The sequence below is a fragment of the Apus apus genome, chromosome 20 (assembly GCF_020740795.1).
Source record: "Apus apus isolate bApuApu2 chromosome 20, bApuApu2.pri.cur, whole genome shotgun sequence".
NCBI classification, from domain to species: domain Eukaryota; kingdom Metazoa; phylum Chordata; class Aves; order Apodiformes; family Apodidae; genus Apus; species Apus apus.
The window spans coordinates 7,631,581-7,651,420 of record NC_067301.1 but is presented as its reverse complement, the minus strand read 5'-3'; the positions used below and the strand labels follow the sequence as shown (position 1 = coordinate 7,651,420).

The following is a 19,840-nucleotide window of genomic DNA, read 5'->3' as shown; positions in this document are numbered from 1 at the left end:
ACGACATTTTCAACTAGAGCAGTGAGGAAGAAAGGACAGGAGGTGGGGAAGAGCTGCGCCCTGAGAGTTCATGCAGCTTTATTAGCAAAACCCTTCATTTTGATGCATCTCCTGATGGTTTTAGCCCCATAACATGCATCTTCTGATGCATCAAATGCACCTTCTTCCTCTAGCTGGCAGGACCTGAGCCCTTCCCCCAGGTCACTTCAAGGCACCATGTGCCACCACTTGAAGGCAAAGGGTTTCCGGAGGACGTTGGTGCCACAGTGGACCTCCCCACAGAGGACATGGTAGGAGAAGTAGTCATCAATGAAGGTGCAGGTGAGGCCCAGGGGCTCCAGCAGCTCCCGTACCCGCTCCTCCAGGCAGCACTGCCCACCCACCTCTGGTCCAAAGGGCTTGGGGATGCCCAAGTGTCTGCCCAGCACCAGCATGTTCACCTGCAGCCAAACCAAAAGTCAGGGTTTTCCACCCCCCCCAAAAGGTTTGGATCAGGTGTGGATGGAAAAAGAGGGGTGGGAGGGGAGGAGGTGCTGGGGGGTCTCACCATGTCTGGGAAGAGGGCCTCTGCACGGGAGCCACTTAAGATGAAGAGCTGGGGGATGTCAATGATGTCTGGCTCGCTCAGGCCCAGCTCCTGCTTCAGGAGGTCACGGTTCCAGTCGATGCAGCGCTGCAGAGAGGGAGGACCTGGAATTGCCATCCCTGACCCCCACAACCCATGCACAGACCCATGGGACCTGTTTCATCCTGTCCAGATCCTCACCTGCTCCATTGCAACCTGCCCAGATCATAATCCACTCCCCATTGCACCTCATCCCATCCCTCTGAGCAACCTCCTGAACCCAACCCCAACCCAGTCAGCCTCTTCCCTTCAGTCTTGACACCTCTGCAGTCATCTCCCAGCAGGCTGGGGGGACCCAGCACCCAAGCGTGCCTGGCCACTTCATGGCTGCTCCTCTTGCCCATCTGCTTTCACACTGCACAGTGCAACTCACACCTCAGTTTCTTACTCTTCTCCCCAGGACCTCTAAAAATGCTCCCCCAGCCAGAAATCACCCGTGTGCAAGTGAGGAGAGTGAATCCACCCAAATCCATGGGTGCAAAGACCCACCTGCACGTGCCTGTTGTCCTTCCTCAGTGACTCATCTGCCAGGATCTCATCAATGCTTCTCCTCTCAGTGCCCTTCAGCCCTGCACGGGGACCGGAGCAGTGAGGGACACTGGGAAGGGACACCAGTGGTCCTCACCATGCCAAGGGATGCCCTTACCAACAAGCTGTGAGGCTTCACCATGGCCCTGCCTCTGCTTCTCCTTGAAGAGCTTGTAGCAGGCGTTGGGGCTGGCCAAGAGGAGCCGGAAACCCTGCAGGAGAAAGCCCAGGGCTCACACTTTGCTGTCACTGGGATATTTTATCCCACTGTCCTGCTGTGAGACCCTGCACTGACCCCAAACCCCACCCCTCGTGTCACAGGGTACAGGAGATGCCACCACGGCCGGGATACAATCCAGGGGCTCCCCATACTCCAGGGAAGCCACCTCAAAAGAAGGTGCATGCCCCAGATGCACTAGGGAGGAGGAGAGATTGCAAAACAAAGAGGGGGTGGGGTGAGTGTTCTGGTTTTGTTTTGGTTTTTTTCTCCAGTTGTAGAAGTCGCCCCATGGAGGAGCAGGGACAGCTCCAGGGACAGGTACCTTCCTATCAACAGCCGGGACGAAGGTGAGGAATTCATCCACGTGGCCCACAGCCAACCACTCCGAGTAAACCTCCACCGGCGCCTGGACTTTCTGGGCGTAAAGAAAATCCCGGACTGCCTTCGACATCCGCCGACCGGGGGCCCTGGGAAGCAGAGGGAGGAGGAGAAGCAGGAGGAAGAAGGTGGCCATCGCACCCCTGTGCAAGATTTGCCCCCATCCTGCCCCCTAAATGTCATGCCAAGGGGGGAAGATGCATCAGCACATCCCATTTTAATGAGGAATACTGGGAAGAGCCTGGAAATAGTCTGGGCATCATATATATATATATATATATATTTACACAGCTCTGGAGCCCTCATCACAGGAATAACATTGAGCTGTTGGAGAGGGTCCAGAGAAGGGCCATGAAGATGATCTCAGGGCTGGAGCAGCTCTGCTATGAAGGCTGGGAGAGTTGGGGTGTTCAGCCTGGAGAAGAGAAGGCTCCAGGGAGACCTGAGAGCACCTTCCAGTGCCTGAAGGGGCTCCAGGAAAGCTGGGGAGGGACTTTTTACCAGAGAGGGCCCCTCAGTTCCAGAAGGACAGGGAACTGCTGGAAAGAGTCCAGCTCAGAGCCACAGAGATGATGGAGGGAGTGGAACATCTCCCTGATGAGGAAAGGCTGAGGGAGCTGGGTCTCTTGAGCTTGGAGAAAAGGAGACTGAGGGGCAACCTCATCAGTGTTTACAAATATGTAAAGGGTGAGTGTCAGGAAGATGGAGTTAAGCTTTTTTCAGTGATGACCAGTGATAGGACAAGAGGTAATGGATGCAAACTGGAGCATAGGAGGTTCAAGGTGAATATCAGAATTTTTTTTTTTACTGTGGGAGTGACAGAGCACTGGAACAGGCTGCCCAGAGAGGTTGTGGAGTCTCCTTCACTGGAGACATTCAAAACCCACCTGGATGCCTTCCTGTGTGATGTACTCTGGGTGACCCTGCTCTGGCAGGGGGGTTGGACGAGATGATCTTTAGAGGTCCCTTCCAACCCCTAGGATTCTATGATTCTATGATTCTATGACAGGACAAGGGGTGATGGTTTTCAACTGAAAGGGGTAAGATTTAGGTTGGACATCAGGAAGAAATTCTTCACCATGAGGGTAGGAAGGTGCTGCAACAGGTTGTCGAGGGAGTTTGAGAAGCCCCATGCCTGGAGGTGTTCAAGGCCAGGTTGGATGGGGCTTGTGCAGCCTGGTCTGGTGAGAGGTGTCCCTGCCCATGCAGGGGGTTGGATCTAGATGATCTTTCCAACCCAAACCATTCTGTGATTCTATGATATATTAATATACTATAGATATATATTAATATATGTTATATTTGTAACTGTTAATATATAGAATCATAGAATGTTGAGGTTGGAAGGGAACTTAAAGGTTCCAACCTCCCTACCATGGGCAGGAAATGCCATGGGCACCAGACCAGGCTGCTCCAAGCCCCATCCAACCTGCCCTTCAACACTGCCAGGGATGGGGCAGCCACAGCTTCCCTGGGCAGCCTGGGCCAGGGTCTCACCACCCTCACAGCAAAGAATTTCCTCCTCATGTCCAACCTCAATCTCCCCTCTTCCAGCTTAAAACCATTACTGCTATATCTATATGGTATATTAATATATTATGGATATATCTCCATGTTATCTATTAATACATTCATATAATATATATATTTAGGCCCTATGCATCTCTAGGCATCTATGGTTTCCATCTTCCATTCTCCTGAGGCACTTTTGGGTTTCATTTCCCTCATCTCTGTGAATCCTAAAAGCTCTCCTTACATAGCACTTTGCACAGGGGTGAAGTTTTCTTGGGCAGACAGCAGCAGGAAAACATTAATTAAACTTCAGATCATTAGGGATAATTATGGTCCCAGCGAGGCTGGGAAAATGCCATTTACTCATGGCCATAACCAAAGCAAAGCCCCTGGCTTGTAGCAGGCCTGGGGTGACAGCATCTCATTTGTTCTCCTGGATCAAACTCCATCTGGATTTGGCCCCTTTGTTATTTTTCCAGGGGAAAAAAAAACAACAACAACAACAAAAACCACCTCCTTTGTGGAGGATTTTGCAGGGCCCTGTTGTTCCCGTGGGGCTGCCTAGCACTGCCTGCCCAGAGCAGAACAATTTCCAGTTATTCAGTATTTTACCCTTTCCTGCATTCCCCTGTTTTTCCTTTTAATAGGAAGGGGGAGAAAAAAATGCCCCTAGATGCTTACAGTGATGTGAGGATTGGAGCAAAAGCACCAGTGGTTTGGGAAAGGGTAAAAATAGGAAGGGATTTGTGAGGGATGAGGGAATAATAATGTGGTTTGCTTGTTAAATCTGGGATTTCATACAATTATGGAATGGTTTGTGTTGGAAGGGACCTTAAAGACCATCTAGATCCAACTCCCCTGCATGGGCAGGGACACCTCCCACCAGCCCAGGCTGCTCCAAGCCCCATCCAACCTGCCCTTCAACACTGCCAGGGATGGGGCAGCCACAGCTTCCCTGGGCAACCTGGGCCAGAGTCTCACCACCTTCATAGTGAAGAATTTTCTCCTCATGTCCAACCTCAATCTCCCTTTTCCAGTTTTAATCCATTCCCCCTCATCCCATCCCTCCCTGCCCTTGTCCCAAGTCCCTCCCCAGCTTTCCTGGAGCCCCTTCAGGCACTGGAAGCTGCTCTAAGGTCTCCCTGGAGCCTTCTCTTCTCCAGGCTCAACACCCCAACTCTCCCAGCCTGTCTCCAGAGCAGAGCTGCTCCAGCTCTTGGATCATCTCTGTGACCTTTTGATTTGATGGGAACCATCCCCAGATTCTCATTTTGATGCCAATCAGTCCCAGATTTCCACTCTGAAGAGTGCAATCCTTTCTCCTGTGAGGATTTTTGGTGCTTCCCTACATCCCACATCCTCACCAAGGCAGGGGGCTGCCGATCAGGATGCGGCCCAGGGGATATTCCTTCCCTCGCACCGTGACCGGGGGGCTGACGTCCAGGTTGCCAAAGGAGTCCAGGCTGGTGACTTTCCCAGGGGGTTCACGGGTCACATAGCCAAAATCAGGGCCCTGGGGAAAGAGGGGAGAGGCGATGAGGACCCCCTAGGGGTGAGGGAATATTGGGGAGGACAAAAAAAAGATGGATAACACAGCAACGCACCAGGATCTTTTTAAAAGCAAAATCCTTCAAGCCTCTGTTCCTGGGCGAGTCAAAGACAACGGGGAAGCTCTTGTGTGGTGCTTCCACGTAGCCAAACTCCAGCTCATCCTGTTGGAGGAAGAGGAGGAAAGGCTCCTGGCAAGATGATAACTAACTATCTCAGAGACGTGTGTGGTGAGGGTGGAGCAGGAAATGGGACAAACCTGACAAAGCCTGGCTGTGTCCCTTAACCCCCAGGGAGGCAGCTGCCTTGCTCTCCAAGGGGAGGACACCCCACCCAGCATTGGTCACCCCTGGGGAAGCACAGGTCACCCCCTGGTCACAACGGGCAGGGCTAGCAGGGTTTGGGCACACTGTAGGGAGCACAATGCACACACCATGTCCTCCTGGCCATGCTCTGTGGGGTCCCTCTTGCAGTGGAGACGTTCTTGCAAAGACCCACAGGGTCCCACTTACAATGGAGACCCCTCTTGCAATGAAGTCCCCACTTGCAATGTCCTGTAAGGTCCTTCCTGCAGTGGGGACCCTCTTGCAGTGTCCCATGGAGTCCCACTTGTAATGGGGTCCCCTCTTGCAATGACCTATTGGGTCACTCTTACAACACCCAGGTCCCTGGACAACATCCCTGTCTGTGCTGGCTGCCACCACCAGCAGCATGTCCCCATTGCCTGGTTCATCACTTAACATCTGGGTGCTTTCCCCAGCAACTCCACTAGTCCCTCCCAGGGTGCCAGCAATGGGGGTGACACCCTCCATGCCCCAGAAGAGCCATGGATTACAAGCATTGTTTGATGACCTGGATCCAGCGGTCACTCCGGGTTTCCATCTCCGAGCAGATGGTCAGCTTGCAGTTGGCTTTCCTCAGCAGGACCTGGAGACCTTCCAGAAAGACTTTGTTGGGATCTGGGCCCTTCTTGATGCTGGAGGGAGAGAAAGGAGAGAAGCTGCAAGAAGGGATCACAAGAAGCTTCCCCCCACAAACCCCAACCATGCAGCCCATTCCTAAGTGTGCTGGGTGATAGTCCTGCATTGGGTTAGACCCTAGAGAGGGTCCTCCAGCCTTTCTCCTTGGGGTTGCAATAGGTGCAGAGATGCCAGCAGGCTCCTACCCAAACAATGCCTCCAGTACAGCCTGGCTCACCCTACGGCTGCTACATAGCAAAGAAGGCTCAAAAACTCCTCCTTTTAGAGTCCCCCAGGGCAGGAGGGAGATGGGTTGATGTCCCTCCTACCTTGGAGAATTAAGGAATGGTTTGGGTTGGAAGGGACATTAAAGATCATCTAGTTCTACTCCCCCTGCATGGGCAGGGACACCTCCCACCAGACCAGGTTGCTCCAAGCCCCATCCAACCTGCCCTTCAACACTGCCAGGGATGGGGCAGCCACAGCTTCCCTGGGCAACCTGGGCCAGGGTCTCACCACCCTCACAGGGAAGAATTTCTTCCTAATGTCCAACCTAAATCTCCCTTTTCCAGTTTCAATCCATTCTCCCTCATCCCATCCCTCCCTGCCCTTGTCCCAAGTCCCTCCCCAGCTTTCCTGGAGCCCCTTCAGGCACTGGAAGCTGCTCTAAGGTCTCCCTGGAGCCTTCTCTTCTCCAGGCTCAACACCCCAGCTCTCCCAGCCTGTCTCCAGAGCAGAGCTGCCCCTGCCCTCCCATCATCTTCATGGCCTCCTCTGGACTCCCATGTCCTTCTTGTGTTGAGGGCTCCAGAACTGGTCACAGAATTCCAGGCAGGGTTTCCCTACCTGCAAACAAACACCTCCAAGGGCAGCTGGGTGTTGGGTGTCATTATCCAGGGTGCCACACGGAAAACCACCGTGTCCGTGAAAATGGGGGTGCCTGGTGAATTCTGCCAGGGGTGAAAACAGCAGGGGGGGGTTGATTGAAAACCCCAAGGCTGGAGGACACTGCAGGGGAATGGAGCCAACCCTACATACCTTATGGGTGACCTCCAGCAAGCTGGCACTGAAGGAAACCAACCCAGAGAAGCCCGCATCGGGGAAAGCCAACCCTTCAACAAAGAAGGTGTTTTCTCCACTGCCAACGTGGTCCAGCACGTAGGAGAGCTTGTCTGGCCCCAAGACGGGTTTGTAGCGGGGGTGTGAGTCAGTCCCTGGAGAAACACCGAAAAAACCCAACCCAAGACCAGATGACCAACCTGTCCACCAGGCTGGAAGGAGGCACCAGCAAGGAGGTGGCTGATGCCAGTGTGGTTTGCAGAGGAATGGGCATGTCTCCTCTTCTCTGGGGAACACACTTGATCTTCCCCGTACAAAGAGGACTCTGTACCCTCAGGTCCAATCCTTTCAGGGTGCATGGCTCCAGTTAAGCATCTAATGATATGCTTGGGTTCCCTGACCTGATTTTCAGCAGGGGAGCTGCAGAGGATCCAGCTCCTGGGGTGTTCAAAGGCAAAATGTACTGCCCAACGAGATGAGCTGCTTTGGAGGCCAGGTCCTTGTCCACACCAAAATGGTGCCAGGAACCATGCAGGGGTTTTCCAGCCCATGGGAATTCCAAAATGCCAACAACCCCACCAAGAAAAGCCTTTTTCTCTACCAGAACAATCAAGGGGGAAAGGGTAACTGCATCTTCTAGAATAGAAGAGGGGCTTTGGGGATACATTTCCAGGCGTCCAGCATTTAGCCATGGTGAACTGCAAAATGAGGGTTCACCCACCTTGGGGTCATGCATGGATATCTGGGAAGGATGGAAGAAATACTCACGGATAGCGTGGAAGACCCGCACTTTGTCCGCGTCCGACTCGGGGACGTGCAGGACCACCTGGTACTCAGCAAAGATGGCATTGGGACCCTGAGTCCTCAGCAGCATGACAGACATGTCCTGAAGGTCTGTGGTGGGGAGAAGATGGAGAAAGGAGACACAGAGAGAGGGGATGGGGTTGTTGCAAGTAGGAAACACCCCCCGTGAGATCTTTTGGGTCCTCTCAGGCTGCAGATGGGACCTTACCTGCAGTGGTCCTTATGCCCACCTCCTCACCATCTGTGTCCCCTGCTCCAGGGCTGTCCCGGTCACAGTTGACCAGCAGCACAGCACCTTGCCCATCTGGACCCCATGTCCACCTGGCCTGGAGGAGAAACACCCAAAGATGATGAGAGTAACATTTCCCCCATCCCAGTCTCTGGAAAAATTCCACCACCACGGCCACACTTGGAGGACAACCCACAGGGTTGAGGCCTTGTGCAGCCTGGCCTAGTGGAAGGTGTCCCTACTCATAGCAAGGGGTTGGATCCTGATGAGCTTTAATGTTCCTTCCAACCTCAACCATTCTACAATTCTATAATTGTAGAATAAACGCTGGTGGGGCCAGAGCAGTGATCCTTTCAAGCCACCACATTTCCTAACCAGCTTCTAGCAGGGCCAGCAAAGTCTATTTCAGACAGATCTTGTCTTCTAACAAGCCAGAAAGTATCTTCCAGGCCTCACCTGGACAACACTAGGCTGTTTCTAGAAACACACCTCATTTTGATGTACAATTTGGGCTGCTGATCAGGCTGCAGCTAATTACCCGGGCGTAAGTGCTTGGGCATGTGCAAATTTGTTGCCAAGGGGGTAAATCTCCTGCTGTATGCAAAGCCTGCAGATGACTCATTTGGTGGCATGTCCCACATCCAAAAAGGAATCCAAAGCCAGACAAGACAAGACAGCAGAGTATTTTTCTCCTGTATGATCCTTGGGGTTGGACTGGAGAGGCAGGAGTGTTTGGCATGAGATTTAGTAGGCTGAGAATTTGCCAGCTTATTTTCTTGAATTCAGATCCCACCCAAGTCCCTCTCCATCCTGGGGGTTCCTCAGTCCCTCTCCATCCTGGGGATTCCTCAGGGAAGAGACAGCAAATGGCTGCACCCTGCGTGGACCCCCACGTTGCCTACAGCAAAGTGTCTCCTTACCTTGTCCTTCCCTTTGCTGTTCACTCTGCCATTCCGGTTCAAGTCCACGTCCAGGGATATGTCTGAAACATCAAGAGAGAGCAGGATGGCACCTGGCAGGGGAACAAGCTCTTGGTGGCACCTTGGGCTTGTCCTCAGCATGAGTCACCCAACACTGACCCCACCTTCACACCCTGAAGCTGCTCCAGACCCAACGTCTCCAATGCAACACTGATGGAAAAGCCAGCCTGATGGCTTCTTCATGGCTTTCCCACTTTGGTCTCCAGCTATCTTCTGTTTTGGTTTCCCCAGCAGGGATGGACCCACTTCATGGCATATTTTGTGCCTTCACCAAGTTCAAGGGTCTTTTGTGAAGCCAAAACACGTGTTTTCCCCTTGGTTGAGTGGACATCTAAATAAATTACTAGGCTTGGTGCAACATTTGAGAAGGACTTTCCCTTAAAGAGCCTTTCCTGGCCCAAATCTCTGCCTCTGCTGCAATCAAGCTGAACTTCACCATCAACCTCATCTAAAACCTGCCTAAACCTTTATTAAAACTATCTTAATACACAAAATTCCTCCAAATGGGATATGGCACATGTGGAAAACACAGGCACTGAAGCAGAGGTGGTCCTTAATGCAGAGAGGAGGACTTGGAGAAGCTGGAAACGAAGCTTTAAATCTCAGCAAGCAAAGAGCATTTGTAAGGCAAAAGCCTCGTGGAAAGTGGTGGCTCCAGATGGCTCCAGTGGAGCCCCATCCAGTCGTGGGATGTGGGAAACCATCAGGCTCTTCAGGTCCAATTTTGGGAGGCATATACATGAGTTAAGGACACAGGTCTGACTTCCATGTGAACACTTTGGAAAATCCCAAATTTAGGGTAATTAATCCATCCAAGTGGAAGGCTCTAGACTGGTTGTCTAGACTCCCTTTGTAGTCAGCAGAGGAAAATAGGCATTTCAAGGGAATGATTCACCTCATCCTAAACTTCTAAAATAGGTCAGACAACTACACTTTGGTGCCTCTTCCTCTCCCCTAACTGCAACAGAGTTTCAGGAGGGGGATGTTGGCCAAAGTTGGGTGAGATGATCTCCTTTGCATCCTCTTCTGCCAACGCAATGGTCTTGGCAAGCAGAAGAGAAGACTTGGTGTGTGTGCTTTGGGTGGGGACACGGCCCAGCCTGTGTCTTTTTTGCACCATATAAGGCAGCATAATAACATTTTAATTATTTCCCTCTTGCTTGTCAGCATCAGTCAACACCCAAACCTTCATTGCACATCAGACGGGCGGCCCGCGCCCCCCACTTAACTCCCATCCCATGGACCCAACTAGATGTTGGCATCAAAAAGGGTTGGCTGGCTTCAAACAAGCTTTGGTGTAACACCTACCTACACAGGTGAGATACAACCAAGCCACTGAGAGCTCATTGTCTTCCCGTCCATAATATGAAATCTTAACCTGCAAAGACATAACGAGATCATGATCCAAGTCCTGTCATGGTGAGTAGGTTTTCTCACTCATTGACTTGACCAATCAATGCTACACAAGTAGCTTGTGGAGGGTTCATCTGAGCCATTCTCCATTAATCATAATTCAGCTGAACCATTCCTGCCTCCTTCAGCATGAAAAATTGGGAGTATTTTTGCTGCCTGGCATGGAGCTTCTGCCACCAGCTTTTGCAATCACTGCTAGCTCATCTTTAGGACACAACATGTGATCTCCTTCTCCTTCTTGGTTTCATTTCTCGTACATGATGATTACACAACTCTTTTTACATTTGAGTTTTCTCCGTGGAAATGAGCCCCATGTCAGCACTACCTAGAAAGGCCCCAAATCTGCCCTTCGTTCCTGGAAAATCTGACTCCTCTTTCCAGTTTTGGTGCATAAAAAGCAACTCACCTTATTGTCATTGACTGTTGTGCTGGTGACATCAATGGTCACTACAATCTCAATATCAGGCTCCAGGGGCCATCTGGAGTTAATCATGGGTCTGGTGGTGGGGTTGTGGATCATGTGGACTGTAACTGCAGAGGTGGCATAGACATCAAATGACGTGGCATCTTTGGGGGTTGATCTGAAACAGAGAAGGTTACTGACCAAGCTGTCCCTCCTGTTCTCCTCTGTGGAGCCAAATGCATGAACCTGGAATTAAAATCCAGCTTTAACTGGGTGGAAAGGACTCAGAAACCATCTTTGGGTGATGAAATTCATTGTCTGGATTTTATGTGTATTATCTCTGTGGTGGTGTTGAGCAAGCAGAGCTCTCACTGGAGCTCCAGCACGTCTGCCTGTGGTTAAGCTTAGACTGGGAATCACTGAAGTTTGGGCATCCAACCTCCCTCCACAACAACAAGAAAACCTCCAAAATTTCAGCATCCAATGACAAAACCCCAACAATGAACCAGGGCAATGTTTGATGCCAACCACCTGGGGAGACGCTTATTGTTGTACCATCCCCTGATCTGAGAGATGCCCAAACTGGAGTGGAGCCTGAATCTGAGCATGGAGAACCCACACCCCACCTCCATGACATCCCTTGCCTTTGAAGTGCTGCCTACCTGCTCATTACAGCCCCAGCACCTCCATCCCAGGAGCACGAGTGCTCCAACCTGTCTGCCATCAGGAACCAGCCTCCCTGGCCGCATGCAAAAAGGGCCAGAGTGGTCAATTTGAACAGCCAGAACACATAAAATAATAAAACAACCCACAGGAGAGATTTGTTCCTGGTGTTGCTCTTGGCATGGTACCCCTGGTGCCTGCAGCAGCTTGTAAGTGGAGATTAAAGCCTCATCTCACTTGTCACCCCTTTTATTTAACAGTGCCCAACATCGTAAATCCACCGGCACGCTGTCGCACGCCACGGCTCCTCCAGGTTTGGGTCTCTTTGCCCTCATTTTACAGCCCTCACACCTCAGCACCACCACTGAATCCCCATCCTGCTCCATTTTCTGCCCCCAAACAGACCAAACCACGAGTCAAAGTTTGACCCATTCATCACCTGCTCTCCAGGAACAAAATTATCCCATTTTTTTCTTACTTGGAAGAACATCTGCTCTCTGCTGGTTTGGACCAGAGCTCAGATTTTGCTACTAAGAAGCCAAATCAGCCCTTTCTAGGGCTTGGGCCTTGTGTTTAAATGAAGCTAGGCTTGCTTTGAGTCCAAAACCAGAAAAAAAAGATGCAAATAATAGGTTTTATGTAGGTTGAGGGAAAAAAAGATGACTTTCTCTCCATCTGAAGCCTTTCTGGGGGGACAATGGCACGTCCTGGCCCAGCTCCAACACAAAACCTCAATAATTGCCCCAGATGCGATGCCGACTGGCTTGTTCCTGTAGCCTCTATCATTATAAACATGATTTATTGAATAATGACAAGGTGACAGCAGGGTAAACACAGCCTCACATCTGGCCAGTAAAGCAACCCCCAGAATGAATGTTGGGGAAAAGAAAAAAATATCATCTCGTCATGAAATCACCCATGAAAATCTTTCCGGTGGAATTTTTTCTGCCTGAGCCACACATTTTATTCTTTACTCCATTTTAGCCAAGTTGCTTGTCTTGAATTGCTCTTGCCCAATGTTTTCACAGCCAGAAATAGATCCCACTCAGCCGGGGTGTGCTTGGGCCTTGCCTGCAAATCGTCACGGCGCGGCTACGCTTCAACGCCTCCCGTTTGCCAGACGTCCCTCCTTTGGGTGCAACTCCCCACGGGACATCATCCTCTAAGACAGACCCAGTGGGACGTGTCCCTCGTGCACCAAAGGAACTTAGAATCATAGAATCATTAAGGTTGGAAAAGACCTTCAGGATCATCAAGTCCAACCATCAGTCCTACACTCCCTTGACCACTAACCCATTTCCTGAAGCACTATGTCTACCCATTGTTTGACCCACCTCCAGGGATGGTGCCTCCACCACCTCCCTGGGCAACCTGTTCCAAGGCCTCACCACTCTTTCTGTGAAGAAATTTTTCCTAATATCCAATCTGAACCTCCCCTGGCACAACTTGACCCCATTTCCTCTTGCCCTATCTCTAGGGAGAAGAGGCCAACACCTGCCTCACTACACCCTCCTTTCAGGTAGTTGTAGACAACGAGGTCTCCCCTCAGCCTTCTCTTCTCCAGGCTGAGCAGCCCCAGCTCCCTTAGCCTCTCCTCATAAGACCTGTTCTCCAGACCCCTCAACAGCCTAGTTGCCCTTCTCTGCACCCTGTCCAGCACCTCCATGTCCTTCCTATACTGCGATACCCAAAACTGCACCCAGTGCTCAAAGCCCTTGGACGAACTCACAACATGGACTCAAAATGAGCTCTAATTTTGACCCTCTAGCACCTATTTCTCCAAACTAAGAGCAAAACCCACTATGGGGCTCCCCCCAAAACCCATGACCATTCTAGAAAAGGATGGGGATGCCCCAAGCCCAAAGTCTTACCGGCGCGTGTCGAGGAAGACCTCGGTACCCAACACGCAGACACCGTAGCTGGCATGGCTGGTGGACATCTGCACGACATGACGTTGGGGCATGATGTGCTGGGGAATGCAGCAAGAATGTGAAGGAAGCTGCTGCCTGGCTTTGTAGGTAAACCAGCACGACTGGATTAAAAGGCAGGGGAATTTAACTCCTCCTTCCCTCGATGACGGGGTTCAGGCAGGGGACCCTGCGTCTCCACCTCCACCACCCAACAAGCCGCCACCCCGCTTGGGCAGATGGAGGTGATAAGGCAGCCCCTGGGCAAAACGGGAGGCTCTGGGGAGGGGACACGGGGCAGAGGGGCAGGATGGGGTGGTTGACACCCAGCCCTGCCCCGGGATGCTCAGCAGCAAGCTCTTCTGGGGCTTATTCTCACCTTTTTATTCCCTTAGAGCTTCATGTAAGGACTCCAAAGCTTAATGTATTAAACATTTCATCCCTCCTGCTGCACAACCTGGTTGTTTAGGGTTATTACAATACATGGTATCATTAAATAAAGCATTTCCCTTAAAACAACCCAAATTTTCCATCTAGCCTCTCTGCAGGTGACTCACAGCCTCGGCTACCCCATTAGGGCAATGCCCGAATAAAGCCTGACACAGGGAAATGTTTGTTCAGGTCAGTCCTTCCCATCATAACAACTCCCCAGGAGAGCAACGAGCAGAAACAAGTGCAGGGAAAACTGGTTATTTGGCAGGCAGGGAAGGGGAAAAAAAAAACCCAAACAACAACAACAAAACAACAAGAGGCTTTCAGTGGAAATTAAAAGTTCTCAGTGTTTCGCTTGGACTTTGTGTTTCAGGAGAATTGGGGTTTTTGGGGCGTGCAGCAAAGCTCCCATGAGAAACATCCCCATCACTGGGAGATGTTGTCTGCTGGATGTACTCCAGGCCACCTCAGGAGGCTTCACCTGCCTGCAAAGATGGAAACAGGATGAGATTAATTGTGCTGAACCACAGAATCACAGAATTGTCATGGTTGGAAAAGACCTCTAAGATCACAGCATCCAACCGTCGACCCCCATCCCCCCAAAAAAAAAACAAAAACAGAGCATATCCCAAAATGCCTCAAGAAGTGCCTCCTGAAGTGCCACCTGATGGTGGGAAGGAGGTCTCCAGCATGCTCAGGGATGGAGGCAGCAGTTAAGATGGAGGGAAAAGGCAGCACAGGGATAGAGGGCACACCAACAGCCCTGCTGCTGCAAGGTTTATTCTCATAGCAAAGGGGACAGGGCAATGTGGTCCCCATTCCCATGGGGCATTAGAAATGCAATGGGCAGGAGAGGGCTGGAGCCAGCAGTAACCCAGGCTGGCCAGCAGCAGGACCTCTTGTGAGTCAAAAAGGTCAAAGCAAGCTCAGTGGAATTAGAAGGACCCATCCCCATCACTGCACTGAGCTGCATGTCCTCAGCTGGAGGAGCAGCAATCTGCACACACCTTCCCCTGCAAGATCAAACCAGCTGCTTTAAACATCTCCCAGCCAGGCTACATTAAAGGGCTCCTTCCAACTTTAATTGCAGCAGGAAAAACCCAGCAGCACCATGTCTTGTATGCAAGCACAGCTTTAATAAGATCTTGGGACCCTGCTGGCACAGCCAGGATGCTCCAGTGGGGAATGCTAGCGGCACTTCCAGCTTCTCCAGGACCTCACCTTGCTTGAGATTTTTACATAAAATTCCATTTCCTGAAACCCAGCCAAACTCCTGATGCTCATGGACTTGTGGGTTTTGTTGGTTCTTGAGCCCTCCTGGGGGATCACAAACCTTCATGCACCCCCTAAAACCCTTTGAGCTGGGGCAAAGCAAAGCCAGCACGATGGGCAAGGAGCTCACTGCATCCTCCAAGGAAGAGTCTGGCCATGGCAGCATATCTACCAAAGAGTTAGAATTCCCACTAGCAGCTGCTGGTCGCACTGGTTTGGACTGGGCATGGTGCTGAGCTTGCTGCCTGCTGTGATTTTAGGACCGTATCCTGCTCAGCTGGTTTGAGCCCTGTGCTGGACAGGGAACACACCTTAATCCCCACGGGGTCAGGCTGGTAAGGTCTATAATCTGGAGGGAGGTGGAGAACAGTGGTTTTGGGCTCCCAGCAAACATGAGGGCTTCAACAGAGGGTTGGAGAGCATGTGTTTCTCCAAACTCCCCCAGGATCATGCTCCTCCAGAAGGGATGGAGGCACAGGGCTGAAACCTCATCTTCATTTTGGGTTTGGGTTTTTTCTCAGCACATTTAGTCACGGCACATTCTGAGCCACTACGGTCACTGCGGATGCTCACTCAAGCCCAAAACACCTCGTCTTGGTTGGGTGGTACCTACACTCAGCTCTTCTTCCTCCTCCACCTGCTATTAGCACTGACATGCCCGTGCACAGGGAGAATGACAATTTTAAGCCATCTGGCCCATTCAGAGCTGAGTGTTTCTTCCTAATAACACCTTGTCCTGAGAAGTTGCTCTTAAGATCCCTGGGATCCCACCTCTCCAGCAGATCAAGTGAACCTTGGTTTTTTGGGACTCACCTCATCTTTTCCCCCAGTTTCAGCCTGTTTCTAGCCATGATGGAGCAAGACCTGACCCTCTGCCAGTGCTCCTCCAAGAACCCCACTATTAGCCCAGACTTCCCCAGGGCGTTTCTTCTCTCCCATCCTGCACCGCCACTCCATCAAGGAAAGTCTGATAATCTCCCTAAGCTGCTAATTACACCTTATTTATTGCTCTGCATGTGTAATTGCAGGCAGGAACTTTTAAGAGCCATGTCAGTCTAATTACTTGCAACAGGGCAAGGCATGGAACCAGTTATCAAGTCCCGCTCCAGTTTGCATGAAGGTTTATTTTCTTTAGGCGCGTAGCTGGAACAGCCTGGCAGGAGCATCCCAGACAGGCATCAAGTCCCCTCCCAGGGACCTGCCCTCCCCATCCCACTTGGAAGCCAGGAAAGAATGGCAGCAGGTTGGTTTGGCCCAGTAAAAAAAAGTTTTTCAAGCCAGTAAAACTAAGAGAGGTTGGTCCCAGTCCTGGTAAAACATCTGGGGCCAGGACTTGTCAGAGCTGGCTTTACAACCACCTCCTCCTCTTGGGTGAAAAAGCACCAAAAATCCTCCTCCATCCTTTCTTCTCCTCAAAATGAAGGTGTCTGCCTGCTGGGAGATTTCCTACCTGGGAATCCAAGAGCAAAGCATCCCATAAAACTGCTTTTCCCCCCTGAGGCTGGAGCCAAGCACATACCCCTGTGCTTGCCCTGCCCACACTCACCCCCAGCTTTGCATTAAAATTGCTGCCCTATAAATATCACCCTGGCTGGGGCGTGCTGGATGCCTCCCCCAGGGAGAGCAATAAAGCTACAGGGTGGACTCAGCTTCACCCAAGCTCCTTCATCTTGCCAGTGGGTTGGTTTCACCTCCTTGAAGCTGCCTGTCTCTTCCAAAATAAAGGGCAGGAATGGGCAGGAACAGGCAGTTGCCTCGTGGCTCAACTGGGACAAGCACCTGTTTGCACCTCCTAAATGCAAAAGGTCAGCTTGGAAGGACTCAGCGGGGGGAACATTTCCCCTCCCACTCTTTGCACTAAGGCACGTGCAGAAAGGGAGTCACCAAACCACCCCAAGACCCCTCACCAAGCAGCCAAGGAGCTTAAAACCCCCTCGCACCCACCGGCTTGGCCTCCTCGGGCAGGAGCTGCTGGGTGATGCACATGTGAAAAGCCTCAGGAATCAGCTCCCTGGAGTTGTTTGGAAGCTCCAGTGTTGGGATCTCTTCCCAGGTCCTGGAAACTAGGGCAGGCAGAGACCCATCAGTGGCAGGGAAGTTTATGCAGAGCAGCTCCTGATCTGGCAGATCTGATTTTAAAAAAGAAAACAAATAACTGCTCTGACCAGATCTGACTATAGCCACACACTCACAAACCTCTAGACATCTACATGTGTGTGCACATGTCTATCTACACATGTCCTGGGATGGTTTACGACCTCTGATCTGCCACCTGGTAACCCAGAGCTGAGCCCACATGGCAAATAGCACTTCTGCACCCTGAAAAAAACCAGCCCATTCTTGCAGGAGAAACCAAGTTTTATTTAATAACTGGGCGGGAAGTCATAGAATTGTGTCATTGTAGAATCCCAGACTGGCTTGGGTTGGAAGGGACCTTAAAGATCATCTAGTTCCAACACCCTGCATGGGCAGGGACACCTCCCACCAGACCAGGTTGATCCAACCTGCCCTTGAGCACTTCCAGGGATAGGGCAGTTACAACTTCCCTGAGTAACCTGTTCCAGTGTCTCACCGCCCCCACACTAAAGAATTTCCTCCTAACATGTAACCTAAATCTTCCCTTTTCCAGCTTAAAATCATCACACCCCTTGTCCTCTCACTCTGATCCCTTGTCAAAAGTCCCTCCCTGGCTTTCCTGGATCCCCTTCAGATACTGGAAGGCCACAGGAGATGGCCACCCCTCATGCAATGGGGACAGCTGGGTGCTGCCCCCGGCACCAGACACAGGTATGAGGAAGATGCCTTGGATGCCTCTTGGGCGCAATTGCCCAATTCCTCCCCAAACGGAGACATTGCCAGAGGTGGGGGCTTTGCCAAAGCCTCCCCAGGAAGGATTTAATATTTTCCTTGCTGCAACCATTGCTGTGGCAACTCCGCAAAGACCTCCCCAGGCCTGCAAAGACCCCAGAAACCTTACAAAGAACCTGCATGGCTTGTAAAGAACCTCCAAGGTTTGCAAAGTCTCTAGGAAGCTTGCAAAGAGCCCAGAAGTTTTGCAAAGAGTACAATAAGCTTTTGAGAGACCCCAGAAGCCTTGCAAAGGTTCTGAGGAGCTTTGAGAGACCCCAGAAGCCTTGCAAAGACTCTAAAAAACTTTGAAAGACTCCACACAGCCATCAAAGACCAAACCTGGAGTACAAAACCCCAGGAAGCTTGCAAAGACCTCCACCTTCTTCCACACCAATGCCACAAAGACAGGAACCAGTGCAGTGATGGGGAAACAGGCTCTACCAGCCCTTTGGCAGCCAGGACCACCCAAAAAAACTCAGGACCATCCAAAAAAAACAACCCAGGGCCCCTAGGGTTTCAATCCCATCTTTGCTGAGGGCACTGGCTCCCAAGGGTCCACAGGTTTCCTTCTGCCTGGCAAGTGCAGGAGTGAAAATGGTGGGGGAAAAAAAAAATTGGTTTTTGCTCATTCTCTCCAAACTGAAGAGGTTTACTCCTCTGTTTCCTCAGCCCACAGGTTCCAGGGAGGTGAGGCCACCCCAGCCCATGCACTGCCAGCTGCTGGCTCTGCTTTGGGGTAAAAAGAGGAGAAATAAGTCCTATATAGTGCTGGAGAACAGAGGCTGCTTGTGCAAACAGAATACAGTTTTGGGTCCTTTTTTTTCCTTTTAAAATTACTTCTCCTCCCAGTTCCTCTTTCACCAGTATTTCTTACTACTGGTGGTTTAAACAGAAAGGGGTTAAATAGATAAATCATGATGCTTCTCAGGAGGAACATTTTCCAGCTGGCAGCAGATCCCCTCCTGGGGTGTCTCAACTGGGGGTCACTTAACCCAAGCCCCCAGCATGTTTTGCATCACAGTGGTGCCAGCCTGGCCACCATGTTCTAGGGAAAGCACAGTCTGAGTAAAAAAGTGGGTTATATTTTATTATATTCCTCTGGGAGAATTTCTACAGCCTTTAAAAAAATCTCCCCATTGCCATAAATCTCATTTTTCCTTATGCAGAAAAGCAGCAAAACTACCCTGTTTTATGGGGAAGGGGGTTGGTGTTCCCAAGTGTTTGCTCAGCAACACAAAGTCCTCACTCACATTTGCTCAGGTCATGGCCAAAAAAAAAAACACCCACCCAACAAGGATCTACTTGAGATGGGAAACTGGATTTGAGCTTCATTCCTACACCCCAGCCAGGGAGGGAAGAGAACACGAAAAAGAAAAGCCTGAAAGGGATATTAAAAATGAAAACATCAACCTGAAGGTTTCTGCTCCTCACTAATTGCTTGTGGCTTCCAAAATCTGGGGCAGAAGTTTGGGTTTTTCAATGAATATTTAGCTTGATGGTAATAAATAATGCAAATACCTGCATGGGCAGCAATTGCTCTGCTGGGTTCATTGTTCAAAACCACCTCTGATTTGCCCACACTGGCAACTCAGTCCCTCTGAAAATAAGCAGGGTTAAAAAAAGAAGAAAAAAGGAGCGTCCTGCTCTAGCCTGAGGGGTAGGAAATTGTATTTCTTCTTCCTCAGAGCAGCAAGAGCAAACAAATGAGAGAGGGGATACCCCAAGGATGCAAACATCAGCTGAAACCTGGAAAAAATCACCTCCTTGTTGGGCTGCTCGTCCCTGTTTGGGGTCATATGCTGGAGGGACAGGAGCTGGGGACAGCTGGGGGAGCTCCTTGCATAGGGCTGGGAGGTGGCTGGGCTTTGGGCCAGCTCACCCTCCCTCTCCATCCCTTCCCTCCCCTTGGAGATCATTTTCCTGGGGCTTTAGAGGGTCCAATCCAACCGCCCCCTCCTTCAGCCCCAGGTGGAGGCTGCAAAGTTCTCATCCCAAACTTTGCAGAGGGATTTGCTCTGGAGCCAGTTGAGGAGGGAGACGTGCCAGGGAGGAAGGAGA

General features: G+C 51.1%; 1 protein-coding gene across 1 annotated transcript; it reads right to left on the bottom strand.

The window, feature by feature from the left end:
- Positions 1-206: 206 nt before the first annotated feature.
- Positions 207-13,284, bottom strand: LOC127392965 (protein-arginine deiminase type-1-like). Its single transcript, XM_051637510.1, has 16 exons — positions 13,193-13,284; positions 10,662-10,836; positions 10,151-10,220; positions 8,783-8,844; positions 7,842-7,959; positions 7,598-7,723; positions 6,809-6,984; positions 6,617-6,720; positions 5,664-5,787; positions 4,868-4,975; positions 4,628-4,776; positions 1,696-1,840; positions 1,272-1,365; positions 1,115-1,194; positions 548-673; positions 207-440 (listed from the first exon to the last, which is right to left on the bottom strand). Exons 1-16 carry the CDS (start codon positions 13,282-13,284, stop codon positions 207-209), a joined length of 1,983 nt encoding a protein of 660 aa, XP_051493470.1.
- Between the last annotated feature and the right edge of the window lie 6,556 nt (positions 13,285-19,840).

Coding starts and splice junctions, on each gene's coding strand:
- LOC127392965 (XM_051637510.1), bottom strand. CDS start 13,284: ATGCCCCAACGTCATGTCGTGCAGATGTCCACCAGCCATGCCAGCTAC. Junction 8,845..10,150: donor GTTGTATCTCACCTGTGTAG/GTAGGTGTTACA, acceptor TTGATGTTTCAG/ACATATCCCTGGACGTGGAC. Junction 6,985..7,597: donor GCGGGTCTTCCACGCTATCC/GTGAGTATTTCT, acceptor GTGTTTCTCCAG/GGACTGACTCACACCCCCGC.